Source organism: Rana temporaria, chromosome 2, assembly GCF_905171775.1.
Source record: "Rana temporaria chromosome 2, aRanTem1.1, whole genome shotgun sequence".
NCBI lineage: Eukaryota > Metazoa > Chordata > Amphibia > Anura > Ranidae > Rana > Rana temporaria.
Window position 1 is genome coordinate 318,456,953 of NC_053490.1, and position 20,850 is coordinate 318,477,802.

General features: G+C 45.9%; 1 protein-coding gene across 1 annotated transcript in view; it reads left to right on the plus strand.

Moving 5' to 3' along the window:
• Positions 1-20,850, plus strand: part of PHTF1 (putative homeodomain transcription factor 1) — a 245,573-nt gene that overhangs the window by 83,738 nt on the left and 140,985 nt on the right. Inside the window, 2 exon segments of the mRNA XM_040339390.1 lie at positions 14,236-14,392; positions 15,430-15,531. Coding sequence (XP_040195324.1) covers positions 14,236-14,392; positions 15,430-15,531 — 259 coding nt within the window.

Here is a 20,850-nt window from a genome sequence, read left to right on the forward strand (position 1 = left end):
TCTTTTTGGGGACCATTTTGGGAGGCATACTGCTTGCTACAAAACTGAGGTACTCCTCCTATGGGAGGGGGTTATATAGGGAGGGGCATTTCCTGTTTGAGATTGCCAGTGTCAACACCTGAAGGTACTCCATATAACCCATATAGTAATGAATATGCCGCTCTGTGTCCCGTGATGTACTCCAAGAAAAGGATTTTACAGGTAAGCTGTATTAAAAATCCCTTTTTTCCCATACTCCTTTAAAGGGGTGGCTTATCTTGCGGATGCCTCGACTGAATCAGTGCGCATGTCCACAAGATCCGCAGCCTTGTCTAATTCGCCAAGGAGGGCCTTATGGCTTAAGATGTGGCAGGGGGATAACGCATCCAAGGTTAAGCTCTGCGGGATCCCTCTCACAGGGGACTTGTTGTTTGGGCCAGGTTTGGAGGGCGTCTTGAACCGGATGGCCGACAAGAAAAAGGCCTTTCCTATTAAAAGGAAGTTTGGAGAGACTAAAAGTCTCACCCTCGGAAGAAGCATGTGCGAGTCCGATCGGACAACTCCTCAGCCGTAGCCTATATCAACAGGCAGGCAGGTACCAGGAGTTGATCCATGTGGGTCCTGGCGGAAACCATCCTCAGGTGGGCCAAAACACACATTCTGTCCCTATCGGCGGTACATTTGAAGGGGGAACAAAACCAGGTAGCGGATTTTCTCAGCAGGAAAATGCTAAGGGAAGACAACTGGGTTTTGAATCGGGACATCTTTGAGACAGTCACTCATAAGTGGGGGGGGGGGGGGGGTGCCATGTGTGGACCTCTTTGCTTTGACGCATCTTATTTTCCCTGAACAGATGGGACGGGGTGCTCGGAGTGAACGAACTGGCTCAGAGCTGGCGTTTCTCAAAGTGTTATGCCTTCCCCCCTCCTGTACTGATTCCAGCAGTTCTGAGAAAGTTCCAGTTGGAGAGCACAACTCTTATTCTGTTCGCATCACACTTGCCCAGGAGGCCATGGTTCTCCATCTTGAAGGGCCTGGCGGTGGAACCTCCCTGGATTCTGCCGGTCCAGGCCAATCTGTTGTCCCCAGGTGGAACGGTGGAACCTTGCAGCATGGCTACTGAGGAGGAATTGCTGAGGGGCAAGGGTTTCTCGGAGCGTTTAGTGGCGACCCTCCTAAGTTTCAGAAAAAGAGAGACGCAGGTTATCTACCTAAAGGTGTGGAAACATTTCAATATCTGGTGCACAGAAAGCTCCTTTAATGTATGCAGTTCCGTTGCAGTGCTAGAATTTCTGCAAGGGCAAGAATCCGCTTTGAGCGTTTTCTTGGAAAAACAGCTAGCTACAGATCCTTGGATAGCCATGTTTTTTAAAGCCTTAAAGGGTCACTAAAGGAAAACATTTTTTTTAGCTGAAATGACTGTTTACAGGGTATAGAGACATAATAATTAACTGATTCCTTTTAAAAATTATTAAAAATAGATAAAAAACAGTCATATAATGTGCCTTCAGTTTAGTTTCGTTTTTGCTGTTGTTTGCTGGTTCTCTGATGTACAGAGAGCCACTAGAGGGCAGTCAGCCAATAGAGGGCAGTGATACTTTGTCTAAAACTCCTCAGCACCAATCCAGTTTCGTTTTACACACAGTAATCACACCTCCTTGATTAGTGACCACCGTAAGAAATCTCCCAGTACTGTGGTGATCAGGAAAGAGACAACCAGGAAGTCTCCAGAACAGAGAGTATTTACAGCAACATCAAAGCAAAAACGAACAATGAGGACATGAAACCAGGACTGCAGTAAGGTAAAGGAAGCTATTTAGCTAAAAAAAAAATTCCTTTAGTGACCCTTTAAGCAGACAGAGACCAGTCTGGGATCTTTCTTTAGTTTTACAGGCCCTCACAGGGGAACCATTTGAGCCATTGGAGGCCTGCACGTTAAAATTTATCACCCTCAAAACTGTGTTTTTGGTGGCGATCACTACGGCAAGGCGAGTGAGTGAACTCATAGCCCTCTCTATTAGGGCGCCCTTTTTTCAGGTGTTTCCGGACCGTGTAATTTTCAAAACCGATCTGGCCTTTTTGCCAAATATAGCCTCTAGGCTGCATAGAGGGCAAGAATTGTTTTGCCTACTTTCTGTTCGAGTCCTGTGAGGCAACAGGAACATATTTTTCATAAATTTGAAGTTAGAAGGTGCGTCCTTAAGTACTTAGTACAAAACAGTTTAGGGAGTCTGATTCCCTTTGTGTTATTTTCAGGGGCTAGGAAGGGATCCAAAGCCTCTAGACGTACAATAGCCAGATGGTTGAGGTTAGCCATTATTCAGGCTTATTTAGTCAGGGGGTTGGAGCCCCCGGAGGGTATTAAGGTGCTTCTTCAGAGCAGATCTGTAGGGCTGCAATGTGGTCCAGCTTTGCCATGTTCGTGAAGAATTACAGGTTGGACCTGCTGTCGGCAAAAGACCAGGCTTTTGAGGCTTCAAATCTATTACACGCGTATGGTATTCCGGCGGTAAAAAGTCTGCCGGGATTTCCGAGGGGAAAACCGAGAACCTGCTCGGTAAATTTTCCCCCTACACACGAGAGGTTTTCCCGACAGGAAAACTGCAATGGAGCTTTGCTTCGGGAATCCTGGCCGTGTGTATGCTCCATCGCAGTTTTCACATAGGAAAACTGCCGGGAAAAAGACTGCTGGCAATCCCAGTGGGAAAAAGAGAGCTGGTTCTCTTTTTTTTTTTCTGGCAGTTTTCCTGTTGGGAAAACTGGGATGGAGCATACACACGGCCGGCATTCCCGGACAAAAGCTCTCATGGCAGTTTTCCCAACAGGAAAACCGGTCGTGTGTACGAGGCATACATCTTGCAGTGTAAGGCGGTGTTTCCTGAGATGGGAGGAGCCAAGGTCTCTCTATGGTGCTGTCCTGAAAGACTCCTGGAAAAGGAAGTTACTGGTAAGTAACTTCATTTTTTCTGTCTTGCATTACATTGCAATTTCCAAGAGAGGGTTTATTAATTCAACCTCAATTCCAAAAAAGTTTGGGTGCTATGTAAACACAATTCAATGATTGGAAAATCTGATAGACCCATATTTTATTCATAATAGAAAATATATCAAAGGTTTTAATGTACCATTTTAAGGAAAAAAAAAGGTAATTTTGAAATTGATGACAGCAACACATTTCAACAAAGTTTGGACAGGGCAACAAAAAGCTGGTAAAGGAAGTGTACTAACAAGGAAGAGCTGAAATAACATTATGCAGCTAGTTTAAAAAAAAAAACAACTTTGTTTATTTGTTTTCTGCAATTACAGTCATCAAAAACAAGGGGAAAAAGGCACAGTAATTGTTACAACATTGGCATAGTATGACGTAGGATTCAACCAGCCCATATCAATCAACAATACTCCCCACCCTGAGAATAAGTACCCCAACAATAACAACAGTTGCTCCAGGGTATCCCACGTGGACCACTCTTGGCCTCCTATCTTAGATATCCAACGAAAAGTGGAGCTACCCGTTAGATTCAGAACAAAACCCTCAACACATTCACACACACCCACGCACACTCAAGCATCTATCCAGACCTTCTACCAGCCCCCCCACCCCCCCACCCAGACTGTCCACACCTCAACCACCCAGCAATCACCCGAACCACCCAGACCCCCCCTGCCCATAACCCTTTATGGCTAAGAGAGTAGGGTATCCTTCCAGAAAGAGTCCGCAATATCAAGCCAGGGTTGCCAGATCTTGTTAAACTTTTTGGGACAGGCCCTGCCTTTATATATGCACTTAAATATGGGTAAGACCTTATTCACCATACGATACAACATTTGAATGTCCAGGGCAGATGTACTCTTCCAATGTAACAAGATCAGTTTCCTAGCATAGAACAAAACAATTCGTATCAGAATTCGAGCATGAGTTGTAGGTATAGAGTCATTGATCACGCCCAACAATCCAGCCTCTGGAGCGAGAGGAACGGGGAAGTGTAGAGTGTCCCTAAAAAAAGAAAACATGTCCTTCCAATACGATACTACAGCAGGGCATGACCAAAACATGTGTATGTAGTCGGCCTCTGTGGAGTCACACCTAGGACAGGAAGCACTAGAAACCAGACCCATACGGGCCAACCTGGCAGGAGTATAGTGTAACTGGTGGATAAATTTAAATTGAACATACTGATCATTGGACCCAATAAGATCAAGGAAGCAAACCTCCGAGGCCTCCTCCCACCCCTCCTTAGACAGCCCCGGAATATCCACCCCCCATTTCCGCTGAGCAATCAGGAAGGGTTTAACCTCCGCTGACTGAAGGCGTGAGTAAAATGTCGTAACCAGTTTCCCAATATCTGAGTATGACATGAGCGCCTCTAGAGGCGATTCAGTGAGCTCCTGGGTCAGACCCTCAAATTGAGTCCGTACTGCATGGCAGAGAGACATATACCTGAATAGAGCTTTATCTGTTACCCCACTGCGTACCCTCAAGTCCTCGAATGAAGTAAACTTGTCATGAACAAAGACATGGGAAACATGTGTGACCCCTATTTGGGTCCACCACCCGGAATCCGTGTGGCCCAGGAGCTCAGGGAAATTAGAATTTTGCCATAGGGGAGCTCTAGGAGACACCCCGCCAGAATCTGTAAGCACCCCATTACCCTCATGCCAAGCCAACCAGCTAACCTCTATCAGGGAGTTACGGGAGCACCGTCCGGCCTTTGACCTAAGTAGGTCATCAACCAGCGAGTCCCTGGAGCCCACCAGAGCGGTCAGTAGAGTGGTGGAACAGGACGGGGAGGCCTCCAGGAACCAATCATAGACATATGTAAGCTGAGACGCTATAAAATACTGTCTCAAGTTAGGATATGCCAGACCCCCATCCAGCTTAGCAGCCTGGAGAGAGGCCCTAGCAATTCGTGGGTTCGACCCCTGCCAGAGAAAAGTGAACAGGAGCGAATTCATTTTTTTAAAAAGTTTTTTCAACAAAAAAACAGGGGATGCCCGGAACACATACACAAATTTGGGTAGATATATAATCTTGAAAATATTTACACAGCCTATGACAGTGATGGCGAACCTATGGCACGCGTGCCACAGCTGGCACGTCAAGCCCTCTCTGTCGGCACACCAGGGGAATCCCCAGCCAGCCAGGGGAATCCCCCAACCAGGCAGTCACTTGCACTGACGGTGCAGGCAGGGAGGAGCTGGCTCCCTTCCTTGCATCAGTGCCAGTGACGTTGGCAGGGGTTGGGCAACCAGTCATGTTGTTCCATGTGCGCTGTTTAGGAGGGGTACAAAATTCTTCCTCCACCCTCCCGGATTCCTTTCTACAGACACCCTACTTTAGCTTCCCCTGCTCCAGGACGACTTTGGTTCAGTCTGTCCTAGTGCACCCTGTGAAAAAGCAGAGGGGGAGGAGCAATGCTCGGAGCTAATCATGCATGGGGAGAGGTGCAATGGTTGCTAGCTGACATCCTGGCGGCAGTGATATCAAATAGTGGCTGGATGGCGGGATTCCTTCAATACTGCCTGGGGAGAGCTGGACGATGAGGCCATGAAAAAGGTAAGGAGGAGGATGGATCATTGTACTGTGTGGGGGGATGTTAGTACTGCAGGAAGCATGTGTCAGGTAGGTGAGTGTAATGGTCAGGTAGGTGAGCACATGTGTCATGTAGGTGAGTGCATGTGTCATGTAGGTGAGTGCATGTGTCATGTAGGTAAATGCATGTGTCAGGTAGGTGAGTGTAATGGTCAGGTAGATAAGTGTAATGGTCATGTAGGTGAGTGCATGTGTCATGTAGGTGAGTGCATGTGTCAGGTAGGTGAGTGCATGTGTCAGGTAGGTGAGTGCATGTGTCAGGTAGGAAGTGCAATGGTCAGGTAGGTGAGTGCAATGGTCAGGTAGGTCAGTGTATGTTGCACAGTGCATTCTGCATTCTTTTTGATTCCTTAGGGCTCATTCAGAGTGATGATCAGTCCCATCCTCTGTACAGAGCCGTTGGTAGGTTTAATTCTGTGTTGGCACTTCGAAAGAAATAAGTTGGTTTTGCATCGTGGTTTGGGCACTCGGGCTCAAAAAGGTTTGCCATCGCTGGCCTATGAGATTAAGCGGTAAAGAAGCCCAAGTTTTAAGCCTGGTCTCCATATGTGTAACAATTGGGGTAACATTAAGGCCGCGTACACACCGGCAAACATGTACGATGAAACCGGTCCGCCGGACCGTTTTCACCGTACATGTCTGCCCGGGGATTTCTGTACGATGGCTGTACTAACCATCGTACAGAAATCCGCGCGTAAACAATACGTGGGGGGGTGTCCGCGGCGTCGCCGCGACGATGACGCGGCGACGTGGGCGGGCCTGCCAGTTAAATGCTTCCACGCATGCGTCAAAGTCATTCGACGCATGCGAGGGATGGCGAGCGCTCGGACATGTACGGTAGGTCTGTACAGACGACCGAACATGTCCGAGCGGGCAGGATTCCAGCGGACTGTTTTAAAACAAGTCCAGGAATATTTTCCCGCTGGGAAAAGGCCCGGCGGGCAAATGTTTGCTGGAATCCTGCACGCTCGGGCCTACACACGACCGAACATGTCTGCTGAAACTGGCCCGCGGACCAGTTTCAGCAGACATGTTTGGTCGTGTGTACGGGGCCTAAGAGTTTTAAAAGAAGACAAGTCCACATTAATATGTATCCCCAAATATTTAAAAGTAGGTTGGATGGAAAGCTTAGACCTAGAGAGGTAAGAGTAGTCAAGTGCAGGGCCTATAGGGAATGCCACTGATTTTTCCCAACCTACCCTCAACCCAGAGACCTTCCCGAATTTCTCCACCACGCTCATCAGGGAGATAAAAGACCGCTCTGTACCATCCAGGTAAATTAGGGCATCATCTGCGTACAGAGAAATCTTTTCAGAGAGGGAACCATAACAGATGCCACCCACCTCCGCCGTCTGCCGCACCGCCAGAGCCAATGGCTCAATGGCCAAAGCGAACAGGAGCGGCGAGAGCGGACAGCCCTGCCTGGTGCCCCTCTGCAAAGTGAAAACATCAGAAACATCTTTGTTAGTGCTCACCCTGGCCCTAGGATTGGTATATAGCAAACGGACCCACCGAATAAATTGGGCGCTGAAGCCCATGCAGTGCATGGCCTCCCACAGGAAGGACCAATTAACTGTGTCAAAGGCCTTCAACACGTCCAGAGACAGCACCAGGCCACCTCTTTTAATGGCCGCCGCCCTATGAATGTGCAAGTAGAGTCGCCGGATGTTATCGTACGTACTCCTCCCAGGCATAAACCCCACTTGGTCCCTGTGAATAAGGTGGAGAATAACCTTTTGCAGTCTTAGGGCCAAACTTTTGGCGAGCACCTTCACGTCACTATTTAATAGGGATATGGGGCGGTATGACCCACACAAAAACTTATCCTTGTCGGGTTTAGGGAGCACCACTATCAGGGCCTCACACATGGAGGAGGAAAGCTCACCCTCCTGCAGTGCCCGCCCAAACAAGGAGTGCAGCCTCTGTGCTAGTTCTTCCGCATCATTTTTATACCATTTGGCGGGCAAGCCGTCCAACCCAGGGGCTTTATTAGGAGGGAGTGAATAAATAGCCTCAGTGACCTCTTCCACTGTAAGGGGTTTGTCCAGGATCGTATTGTGTGATTCTTCCAGGACAGGGAATTGGAGAGATTCAAAGAATCCCAACGTCTCCGCCTCGTCCGGAGGGGACGGGGCGGTATAAAGGTTCTCATAGAAGGCCATAAAAGGTTTGGTTTATTATGCAGCTAGGTTAATTGGCAACACATCAGTAACATGATTGGGTATAAAAAGAGCATCTTGGAGAGTCAAAGGGTCTCGGAAGTAAAAATGGGCTACCAATCTGAAAAGGTGCATCTAAAAATTGTCGAACAATTTCAGAATAACATTCCTCACCTTAAAATTACAAAGACTTTAAATATGGGTAGCTAGATTCAGGTAGGAGAGCCTAACGTTAGGCAGGCGTAGCGTATCGCATATACGCTACGCCGCCGTAAGTTAGAGAGGCAAGTGCTGTATTCACAAAGCACTTGCGTCCTAAGTTACGGCGGCGTAGCGTAAATGTGCCAGCCTAAGCGCGCCTAATTCAAATTGTGAAGAGGTGGGCGTGTTTTATGCTAATGAATCGTAACCCGACGTGATTGATGTTTTTTACGAACGGCGCATGCGCCGTCCGTGGACATATCCCAGTGCGCATGCTCCAAATAACGCAGCAAAGACTTATTGGTTTCAATGTGAACGTAAATTACGCCCAGCCCCATTCAAGGACGACTTGCGCAAACGACGTAAAATTTTTTAAATTCTACGCGGGTCCGACGTCCATACTTAACATTGGCTGCGCCATCTTTTTGGTGGAATATCTTTTGGCCTGAAAACGGCTTACGTAAACGGCATATCTTTACTGCGACGGCCGGCGTACGTTCATGAATAGGCGTATCTCGCTGATTTACGCATCGTACAGAGGGCTTCTGTACGATGGTTGTACTAACCATCGTACAGAAGTCCGCGCGTAAACAATACGCGGGGCGTGTCCGCGTCGTCGCCGCGGCGATGACGCGGAGACGTGGGCGGGCCTGCCATTTAAAGGCTTCCACGCATGCGTCGAAGTCATTCGACGCATGCGAGGGACGGCGGGCGCTCGGACATGTACAGTAGGTCTGTACTGACGACCGTACATGTCCGAGCGGGCAGGATTCCAGCGGACGGTTTTAAAACACGTCCAGGAATATTTGCCCGCTGGGAAAAGCCCCGGCGGGCAAATGTTTGCTGGAATTCGGCCCGCTCGCGCCTACACACGACCGAACATGTATGCTGAAACTGGCCCCCGGACCAGTTTCAGCATACATGTTTGGTCGTGTGTACGGGGCCTCAGAGTTCCAGCGTGCCAGTGTATCCACCACCTAACTACTGATTGACAACTGTTCATTATTATTTTTTTATTATTAAAGCACACGTAACGCATCATATTAACATTTTAGACACATATATAAAGGCCTACTGCACTGCATGTTAAGTATCAAATTTTAAGGTAGAATAAAAATTTTAGTTATTTCGATAGTTATTTTACCTTAGGTGTGGTGCATTGTCTGCATTTTTATGTAAAACACTGCAACCTGCTGCTAATGATCCAATTATTCTTTCCTAATTCTCAAGTACTACAATCTCTTTCCTTCCTCCTTGTAAGAAGAAGGGGAGGGATCAACACTGTAAACAGTAGCATGTGACTGTGTGATGACCCATCACAGAGATCACATGGTAACCAGCCCCACAGATCGGCTTGGTACAGTGTCTCTGGGTACCTAGCCATGTAATGAAGCTTTGGAGAATAAGACACAGCAGGCGGAATAGCCATTATTTTCTACCTGGCAGCTGCTGTATTAATCCAGTGTTTATAAATGGCAATGGATACATAGCAGTCTGCCTTTTAAAAATGAAAAAGTAATAATAATATATTGTCTACCTCCATATTTCTGTTATTTTAATGTTCAATATTTATTGTACAACCCTGTGTATGTATACGTAAATTAATTGTATTCCAATTTTAACTTTAATAAAATGTTTGAAACAAAAAATGAAAAAGTAGAAAAGTGGTTAAACCCACAACAGTAAAATATGTCTGTGTATGCAGCATAGCCATAGCAGGCTTTTTATACTCACTGTGGAACTTAAGGAGTTAATCCTCTGCAAATGCTGTCTATCTGGGGAAAGCCAGGTAACACAGACAGGGTAGCAAACCTGCACATGCTTAGTTGTGTCTTTTATGCTGGAGAGAAAATGTACTTGTTCTCAGAGATAGCCAGGTCACATGATATTGGCATCACACATGTGGGAGCATGTATACAGGCTGTAGTGGAAATCTGCTCCTACTAAAACTCTCAGCACTGGAAAAACTGTGCAGTTTATCATTGACTGTGGTTTACAGTTCAGCCAAAAGTGTATAAAGTGGCAATATTTGAATGTAAAAAGATTTATAAGCTGTGGGCCGGAGGAGGGGGGGGGGGGGGGTTGTTGGCAGATTAACTATTTTCATATTACTGGATTTAGTAACACTTTAAGTGTACACACATCTAGGTCTATTTATTAAAAAAAAAATGTTGTGCAGCTTTCACAAATAATCACCATAATGTGCCCAATACATTTATTTGCTGTAATCATCAGCTCCATCTAGTTCCCATAATGCAGTATTGTCCCAGGCATTTCAGGAAAAACAGTGCATTATGGGCACTAGTCAGATCTGACGATCATAGGAAATAAATGTATGGCGAGGCAAGGGAATATTTGTGATGGCTGTCCAAACAATTAAGACATTCCTACAACAACTTTTTTTTATAAATACACATAATTACATGGTTACATAGTAGTGAGGTTGAAAAAAAAACACAAGTCCATCAAGTCCAACCTATGTGTGTGATTATATGTCAGTGTTACCTTGTATATCCCTGTATGTTGTGGTGCTTATCTAATAGTTTCTTGAAACCATCAATGCCCGCCGCTGGGACCACAGCCTGTAAAAAGGTAATTCCAGATCCTTGCCGCTCTTGCAGTAAAGAACCCTCTACGTAGTTTAAGGTTAATCCTCGTTTCTTCTCATTTTAATGAGTGACCAAGTGTCTTGTTAAACTCCCTTCCGCGAAAAAGTTTTATCCCTATTTTGGGGTCACCAGTATGGTATTTGTAAATTGAAATCATATCCCTGATATCCCTTGATATCATATCTCAAGCGTCTCTTCTCCAGAGAGAATAAGTCCAGTGCATGAAACCTTTCCTCATAACTAATATCCTCCAGACCCTTTATTAGTTTTGTTGCCCTTCTTTGTACTCTCTCCATTTCCTGTACATCCTTCCTGAGGACTGGTTCCATGAAACTGGTTAGCATACTCTAGGTGCGGCCGGACCAGAGTCTTATAATTATAATTTTATCTCTGGAGTTAATCCCCTTTTTAATGCGTGACAATATTCTAATTGCTTTGTTAGCAGCAGGTTGGCATTGCATACCATTGCTGAGCCTATCATCTCTTAGGACCCCCAGGTCCTTTTCCATCCTAGATTTCCCCAGATTTTCTCCCCCCCAGTGTATAGATTGCCTTTGTATTTTTGCCACCCAACTGCATTATTTTACATTTTTCTACATTGAACCTCATTTGCCATGTTGTTGCCCACACCATTCATTTGTTCAGATCTTTTTGCAAGGTTTCCACATCCTGCGGAGAAGTTATTACCCTGCCTAGCTTAGTATTGTCCGCAAATACAGAGATTGCACTGCTTACCCCATCCTCCAGGTCGTTTATGAACAAATTTAAACAGGATTGTTCCCAGCACAGAACCCTGACCATTCCGAGTACTCCCCATTTATCACCACCCTCTGAACTCGCCCTTGTAGCCAGTTTTTAATTCAAGTATTCACCCTATGGTCCATGCCAACGGACCTTATTTTGTACAGTAAATGTTTATGGGGAAATATTTCAATTGCTTTTGTAAAATCCAGATACACCACGTCTACAGGCCTTCCTTTGTCTAGATCAGTGGTTCTCAACCTGGGGGTCGAATGACGATTTGCCAGGGGTCACCAAATCCTGGGCTGTTCATGAAGCCCGCACCTCCAGCCTTTTTGAGGCCACCCAGCTGGGCTGTCCCTGGTGCCTGTGGCCGCCCAGCTGGGCTGTTCCTGGAGCCCGCTGCCGCCCACTCAGCCTGTTTGCAGCTGCCAATTCAGTTCACGAAATGGCTCGGGGGCAGAGACTAGAGGTCAGCTGACTGGTGTGCAATGTGAAGTGGGAGGGGCTGGAGGAGAACCTATCTCCTGATTTTGGCATAGGTGTCACTGCTACAAGACAACAAAAAGTTGGAGACCTGTGATTATAGTGGGGACTTTTAATGGCAACTACAGTTCTCAGATAAGCAGAGGACCTTGATCAAGAGCACTTAAAGTGGAGGTTTACCCTAAAAATCATCTATATACCATTACATCCAGCATACTGCTGACATCTACAGTATGCTGGTATTTTTTTTTTTCGCTGTACTTACCATCTCATAGTTCTTTTCACCCAGCTCTGAGTTCTCACTCCCGTGGGGAGTAGGCGTTCCTATGAAGAGGCGTAGATGATTGACGTGCGGGTAAGGCACGTCACGCGTTCGAAAATAGACGAACTAGGACTCAACTCTATACGGCGCTATATGGTGCCTGCGCCTGCCATGTAGAGCTGACTGTGCAGGCGCCGTATAAAGCCGAGTCCCAGTTCCTCTATTTTCTGGACGTGTGACGCGCCTTACCCACATGTCAATCATCTACGCATCTTCATAGGAACGCCTACTCCCCGGGGCAGTGAGAACCCGGAAGCCGGGTGAAAAGAACTATAGGAGTGTATTTACAGCGGAAAAAAAAAAAATACCAGCATACTGTAGATGTCAGCAGTATGCTGAATGTAACGGTAGATAATTGTTTTAGGGTGAACCTCCGCTTTAAGTTGGCTGATCAGAACTCCCCTCAGCATTGCCACTCATCCCAACTCCCCCTCAATCCCACCAAGGAGTAAGAGAAGGAATAAAAAAAGAGAATACTGATCTAGATGGCAACTCACCTCTTCATAGAAGGTTAATAGATTGGTTTGGCAAGAACGATTCTTCATGAATCCATGCAGATTACTGCTAATGATACCGTTCTCATTACTAAAATCTTGTATATAGTCCCTTATCATCCCCTCCAAGAGCTTACATACTATTGATGTTAGTCTAACTGGTCTGTAATTCCCAGGGTTGTATTTTGGGCCCTTTTTAAATATTGGTGCTACATTGGCTTTTCTCCAATCAGCTGATACCATTCCAGTCAGTAGACTGTCAGTAAAAATTAGGAACAATGGTCTGGCAATTACTTGACTGAGTTCCCTAAGTACCCTCGGGTGCAAGCCATCTGGTCCCGGTGATTTATTAATGTTAGGTTTCCTAAGTCTAATTTTAATTCTGTGCTCTGTTAACCATGGAGGTGCTTCCTGTGATGTGTCATGAGGATAGACACTGCAGTTTTGGTTACTGAAGCACCTGATTCCCTCGTGAAGAATATTTTCAGTTGTTTCACACTTTTTTGTTATGTATAATTCCACATGTCTTAATTCATAGTTTTAATGCCTTCAGTGTGAATCTACAATTTTCATAGTCATGAAAATAAAGAAAACTCTTTGAATGAGAAGGTGTGTCCAAACTTTTGGTCTGTACTGTATTTATTACATATTTTGTGTTGCCTGTGGTCCCCTTTTAGTATTATATTACACATAAACATAATGGGCCATATTCTCAGAGAAGTTACGATGGAGTAAGTCAGATACTCCATCGTAACTTCCTTTTTAGGCCAGTGTATCTATGCTCCTGATTCTCAGAATCATTTTTGCATAGATACACTTAAGATCCGCCATCTTACACTGGCGGATCTTAAATGCAATGACGCCGGCCGCCGCTAGATGGCATTTACATGAAGGAGTCATTTGCATATGCAAATGATCCTTCTACGCCAATTCCCGAACGAGTTCGCGTCGCGTAACCGTCGCTAACGTCGTTTGCGTAAGCGGAAACTTACCCCTGCTATATGAGGGGTAAGTTTCCGCAAGTCTCGCGTAGGCCATGTTACGGATGGCGTCGGGTCCCCGTCGTGTTTTTTCGTCGAGTACGTCGTTTACGTAAGTCGTTCTTGAATACGACTTTACGTCAATGACGCACACGTCGGCGTCATTGACGTTTTCCGCCGAGAACTGGAGCATGCGCACTGGGCTTTTTGCAGCCCGGCGCATGCCCAGTTCTTCCGCATCGGGGGCGCGCTTCATTTGAATAGAAGCCGCCCCCTTGGAGATCCGCCAGGCTACGCCGGGACACTTACACTCCGCTGTCCCAACTTATGGAGCAAGTGGTTGGGGAATACAACACTTGCTCCTGTAAGTTGGGACAGCGGAGTGTAAGTGCCCTAAGCGCAGCAGGCGGAGATTCTTTGAGAATATGGCCCACTATTTTTAATACTTGCCTGCTGTGGGTGTTTGACATCTTTTTTTTCCAGTTTTCAGCATTACGGTACATCCCACACTCTTGGCTCTCACTGGCTGAGATATAATTGCTTATTTTTATTTTATTTTATATGCTGCCAAAATCTAAAAAGAAGATAAGCGATGTACCATTTTCAACTGTGTTTTTTTATTTATTTTTTATATATTTCCAGCATCTCTGATCTTACCCTTTATTATTTTATAGTGATCTCGATAGTGCTTTATTGCTTTGTGCCTGTGGCAAGTGTGAGTGAGCAAGCTGGTCCAATGTGCCTTATGCTGCTTCTAGGAACAGTTCATTGTCAGATTGTATCTACAAAGAGCAGTAGAGTATCTGGATCAAGCAGAGGAAAAAGACAGAGGTAACAACTTATTCCCATTGGTGACTGATCTGTTTGTTTTTTGTGCATCATAGAAAGATTAAATAATTAGCATACCTCTATCCTGTATGCCATGTAAACAATGGGTGTAGGCAAGCTTGTTTGGAATGAGCCGTGCACGTTAGTTGTGGTCATGTGTACTGCTCTATTTACACTAAAAAATCTCCCACCCATAGCCTCTTGTTCATCTCAGGAATGAACAAGAGAGGGTGCCTACAGTGTTAGCATGGAGAGTGAATGTAGTCACCTTCTACCAGCAAAGTGATATCACAGCAGAAGAAAAAAGGAATTTGAAAGAGGCTAAGAGCAATAGAAGGTACTTTTTAGAATTGAAAATACATACTTGAATTGAATTATAAAAAAAAAATCATTTTCACTTTAAGTATAAATTAACTAAAGGCAGGTTTTTAAAATCTTACTTTGAAAATAGAATAACATGTTTAAGCTGACTATGAACAGTTGATATGCCATAGTAAGATACACCAACTGGTGTGCTTCTGCTGAATACACCCTAAGTTTTTGGTTACGTCTTAGTGAATATGCGTCATGACAGCATCCCTAGTGAATCAGAATTTTGGAGGAGTCACTATGGGGTTTATTTTCTAACGCTAGAGAGGGAAAAATTTGTCACAAGTCTGCAGAGAAACCAATGGGCTTCTAACCCCTGCTTGTAAGCTTTAGAAATAAAACCTGGAAGCTGGTTTCTCTGCAGAATTGTGACTAATTTTGCACTGTCTAACTTTAGTAAATAAACCCCTGTTACACTAGGGTCAAGAATGTATGCATTACTTTTTCTTCCAAGGAGGGGCGCAGACAGAATCTGGAGCAGCTGTGTATGGCAACCAATTAACTTCTAACTTCAGCTTGTCCAGGTAAACTTTGAAAAAGAAAGATGGAAGCTGATTGGTTGCTATGCACATCTGTTCCAGTCTTCGGCTGCACCAGTTTTGATAAATTCCTCTCAAGGTGTTAATCTGATCGTATATCCAATTGTGATTATTGAATATATCTTTCTGCAGACGGTTTCAGAAATGTCCAAACACGGATGACAAAAAAGAATTCACTAGGCCATTTAAGACACCATCTTCTAGTAATCCACTGAAGTCCCTACTGTCTGATAGGTGAGTGTGCTGGTTTGCATGTTATTTGCATAGACATTTGTAGGTTTACTTGCAGAAAATTACCATTATAACCAGCTTTGTAAAGTTATATGTTTGTAGCATGGAAGAATTTTTTATTTGTTTGTTTCATAAACATTTTATTGAATAAACAAGATAATACAAAGAAAACATTCTAAGTACAGCACATACTTTGCAATGTAGGTACTATAGAATGATGGGTCATCACTTAGGGAAGAATTCTTACTAACCATGATTTTGAGACAGTAATATGGTTGATATATAAAACTGTCTTGAACACATCAACAAATTACATAGATGTTTGTTATAATTTTGTATCTGTTGCCTGTAGAATAACAGCTTTTCTCTTCCGTTCATGGACGGACACAGCAGCCTTTGACCTTAGGGTATTATATCCTTCCTTCCAGGAGAGACTAGGCAGAAAACGGCACTTTAAGTGTTAAAACACTTTCCTCAGTACACCCTCCCGGCGTGGTCCCTCGGGTATAACCCACTCTCTGACTTAGCAGCTCCAGTTTTTTTTCTGCCTAGCGTCAGGAGTAGACATGGCCTTCTGGAGTCCATGTACTCTGGAATTTTTTTGCGATATTTTTCGCTTTTATTTTGTTTTGTTTCTGCATTTTTTTGAATCCTGAGATTCTACTATCAACTGCCGACTGGGTGACAGGCTCGATCCTTGTAGTCCCCCCATGTTCGGCCATCGAGCGTGTGCTGGCCCTTAGCTCAGCTCTGGGTCGTCCATGACATGCCCCGTTGCTCCAGGGGTGGCCGGGGAACTACATGTTCCAGGGCACACATATGACCGGTCTCTATGGCTTTGTCACAGTGTGTGTGGCCGACAGCCATGCCATTTAGCGGATGTTGGTTCTGTCGAATGCCTCCAGCTGGTGTCGCAGGACGGGTAAGTAGTGGCCCCTTGCCCTGGCTGGTGCTTCCCTGGGGAGGTCGAATGAGGGTCCGCCCTGCTTTCCTCTCTCCCTCCTTCCCCATGCTGGGTGGCGGCTGTAAGGGGGGGCCCTCCTGGGTTTTCTGTCACACCTGGGGACCGTGTACTGTGAGGTGCTGTTGTTTTTTTGTTGGGGGAGTTGCTGTATGTGCTGGGCTGTGTTTTTTCTGCTGTGTCACAGTGTTTAAACTCATGTATGGCCGCCATTTTGCCGCGGACGCGGTTTACATAGGTCGGTGGCCATTTTCTTGTGGCCCGCATGCTGTTTTTTTCCTGCATACGGTGGCCATCTTGGAAAAGTCTTGGCCTCTAGTGCCTGAAATAGCACAGCAAAAGCCCGCGAATCACTTCCTGAGGGACAGTGCAGCGCAGCCAGCACTTCTCAGCACTTCTCAGCGCTTCAGCTACCACTACAACCGGGCGGGTGGTGAGTTTCCTGGGGGCCCCCTGTTCTCTGTTTTGCAGCCGGGAGGGTGACCGGTGGGTGTCTGCCTTGCAGTGCTATAGAGGCATAAGTGGTGGGTCAACATGGAAGACGCTCCCTTTGAGGAAGAGGCTTCTACCCCAACCATGCCTGAGTTAACCCTTAGTGCCCCTGCCGCCTCTGTAGAGGCGATGACGGCAGTCCTTGAGGCGTTTCTCGCCAGGATTGAAGCGACAAGTGGCCAGAAGGGGGGTAAAAAGCACCCCCTCCCTGCGCCTGCTTCTGGGGATGTCTCTGATACAGAATCAGGCCCTGCTATTGCGTCTGGCTCTGGTTCTGTCATGTCAGATGATGCAGGCTTAGCCCACGCGGACTTGGAGGATGACTCTGCTTCAGGGTCAGCACATGATAAGGAATTTGTTAGGAGCTCTTATCACTGCGGTGTGGGATACTCAAAAACTTGAGGATTTGGCGGAGGCATCGGATGTGCCGGTCCCTTTCGGGTTCCGCAAGCCACCCCGCACCGCAAAAGTGTTTCCTTGTGTTGTACAAGGAATGGGATAAGTCACAGAACGTTTTTGCTGTTCCAAAATACTTTGCGACCCGTTATCCCTTTGAGGAGGACTTTTTAAAAAAGTGGGTCTCTCCTCCGTCAGTGGACTCCCCTGTGTCCAGACTGAGTAAAGCCACCACGTTGCCTGTTGCCTGTGGAAGGGGCTCCAGCCTTTAAGGACCCCGCAGATAGGAGAGCGTAGGCTGTGGCCCGCTCTATTTTCACAGTAGTGGGTTCGGCAGTGAGACTGGTTTTGGCCGGGACTCTGGTGTCGCAGACACTTACCGAACGGGCAAAGGTCTTGTTACAGGAGCTGAAGGCGCAGAATGCTTCTGAGACCTGTGTAGACCTGGCTGAACACTTCTGCGTGCGCGGAAGTCTACTTCACGTAAGATTTACCATCGTACGTGGAAGGCCTACATCTCTATGTGTGAAGAGATTAAATGGAACCCCCGTACATACGTGGTGTCCCGGATTCTGCTGTTCTTACAGCGTGGAGTGGATCAGGCTCTCACCTTAAGTGCGGTTAAGAGTCAGATTTCGGCTCTAGCTGTTTACTTTCAGCGACCCTTGGCAGCGCACTCCCTGGTGCGCACGTTTGTGCAGGGGGCCCAGCATGTGGCCCCTCCTGTGCGTCCTCCACTGCCCCCATGGGACCTGAATTTAGTCCTCTCGGTGCTTCAAGACGCTCTCTTTGAGGACATTTGAAAGATCCCTTTGTTGACTCTATCACAGAAGGTGTTTTTTCTGGTAGCGATTACCTCAGTCAGACGGGTGTCTGAACTGGCGGCCTTGTCCTGCAAGGCTCCCTACTTGGTCATCCACAAGGATAAGGTGGTCTTTTCTCCCAAAGGTCATTTCGGCTTTTCACATTAATGAGGACATTGTGTTACCGTCCTTTTGTCCTCGGCCAAAAAACCTGAAGGAGGCCACTTTGCATTCCCTGGATGTGGTTTGGGCCCTACGGGTGTACTTATCTGCTACGGCTCCGTTCCGGAAGTCGGACTCACTGTTCGTGTCGGTGTCTGGTCCTAAAAAAGGTCTGGCGGTCTCGTCGGCCACCATGTCTAGGTGGATCAGACAGGTTGTGCTTCAGGTCTATGCCCTGAAGGAGCGGGCGCCTCCTATTCAGGTTACGGCGCATTCGACCAGGGCGATCGGTGCTTTCTGTCATCAAGCGTCTGTGTTACAGGCAGCGAACTGGTCGTCAATCCACACCACCTCAAATTTTACAAGGTGGATGTGAGTGCATCTTCAAATGCCTTCTTCGGCTGCAAGGTGTTACAGGCGGCAGTTTAAGGTTGGAGTTCCTCCGTTGAGAAACTCCGGTTTTGTTTGGGGTGTAGCTTGGTTTGCTGTGTTTTTTTCCCACCCCTTTTTTGACACTGCTTGGGGACGTCCCTAAGGTCAAAGGCTGCTGTGTCCGTCCATGAACGGAAGAGAAAATAGGATTTTTGTACTCACCGTAAAATCCATTTCTCTGAGTTCATGGACGGACACAGCACCCACCCCTCCTTTTGTTTGTACTGCTTGTTACGAACTGGAGCTGCTGAGTCAGAGAGTGGGTTATACCCGAGGGACCACACCCCCTGGGAGGAGCTGTACTGAGGAAAGTGTTTTAACACTTAAAGTGCTGTTTTCTGCCTAGTCTCTCCTGGAAGGACGGATATAATACCCTAAGGTCAAAGGCTGCTGTGTCCGTCCATAAACTCAGAGAAAATCCTATTATTTCTGATTAGTCACCATGGGAAAAACATTTTTCATATTTTCATGATTCCCTAATATGTAGTTTATCTCTATCACCTCAAGTACATCTAATATTTAGTAGCACGGTAACCTTCACACTACAGTGTGTTGTCTTTTAATCACACTCTGTAAGGGGTCTGGTTGAGTATTTTCTAAATTCAGAACACTATTTAATTATATCAGTTTTGCAAGACCATTATTATACAGGATTATATTTCCCAGCTGACTTAGAAAATATAACAAATATAAAGTAGCTTACAATTAGTGAACTGATCTTATTGCAATATTGTGTTTAGGTGCTTAGAAACTATGTGAAAAATTGGAAGTTTCATAGTGAGGAAGCCATTTTAAAATATGTGGTCATTAAAAATCAGAATACTCATCACTGATTTCAGTTTTAGGTAGTTTCCTGCAAGTTGCATCATCTTGAGCTACCATTCTTGCAAACCTTTAACTTCATCACTGTACAGTCATTAAAGTGGCAGTCCGCAATGTTTTCTGGTTTATGCATTTCAAGAAAGTAATGCATGGTTGACAGGAGAGTCATCTGAGGGTTATAGTTGGATCTATACAGGAACCCAATTTGTTTTTCTTGCTAAATTTACTGTACATCCATTTTTACTCATGGCCAACGTCATTTGCCAGTCTCCTATATTGTTTATACATTAAAATGTTTTAATTTGATTAGTGGAATTTTGTATGCACGTTCATTCAAAAATTCTTGTCAGAACATCATCATTGAGACAACTTATTTTGTTTGAAAGCCCTTACAATTCCATCCATCTTCGGCGTATTTAAAATTTTTTGTTATATTATGCATGATTTTTCCTAAGTGAAAACCACATTCACTGTCAGGCCGTGTACACACCAGCAAACATGTACGATGAAACCGGTCCGCCGGACCGTTTTCACCGTACATGTCTGCCCGGGGCTTTTTTGTACGATGGCTGTACTAACCAGCGTAAACAATACAAAAGGGGGGGCCGCGGTGTCGCCGCGTCGATGACGCAGCGACGTGGGCGGGCCTGCCAGTGAAATGCTTCCACGCATGCGTCAAAGTCATTCGACGCATGCGAGGGATGGCGGGCGCTCGGACATGTACGGTAGGTCTGTACAGACGACCAAACATGTCCGAGCGGGCAGGATTCCAGCGGACTGTTTTAAAACAAGTCCAGGAATATTTGTCCGCTGGAAAAAGGCCCGGCGGGCAAATGTTTGCTGGAATCCTGCACGCTCGGGCCTACACACGACCGAACATGTCTGCTGAAACTGGCCCGCAGACCAGTTTCAGCAGACATGTTTGGTCGTCTGTACGGGGCCTTAGAATTATGTTATTTTGAGAAAAAATTCACATCCTCCCATCATCTACAGTAGAAAGCGAACGTTGACTTGAATAAACTAAGTATTAGAAAGAAAAGACAAACATTCTAAAAACATAACTTTTTGTACTAAAACGTGTATAAAACTAAGTATATGGCCAGCTTTTAGTCCTAAGTAACTTTGGAGGAGAGATGTAATATGGTCACATTGGTGCTTTGAGTGCTTTATCTGATTGGTGGAAAGTAAGGTAAACAAACATTGGATCAGCTGGCATTTCTTAAAGTGTATGCTCCCTCCCCCCTCTGAACATCA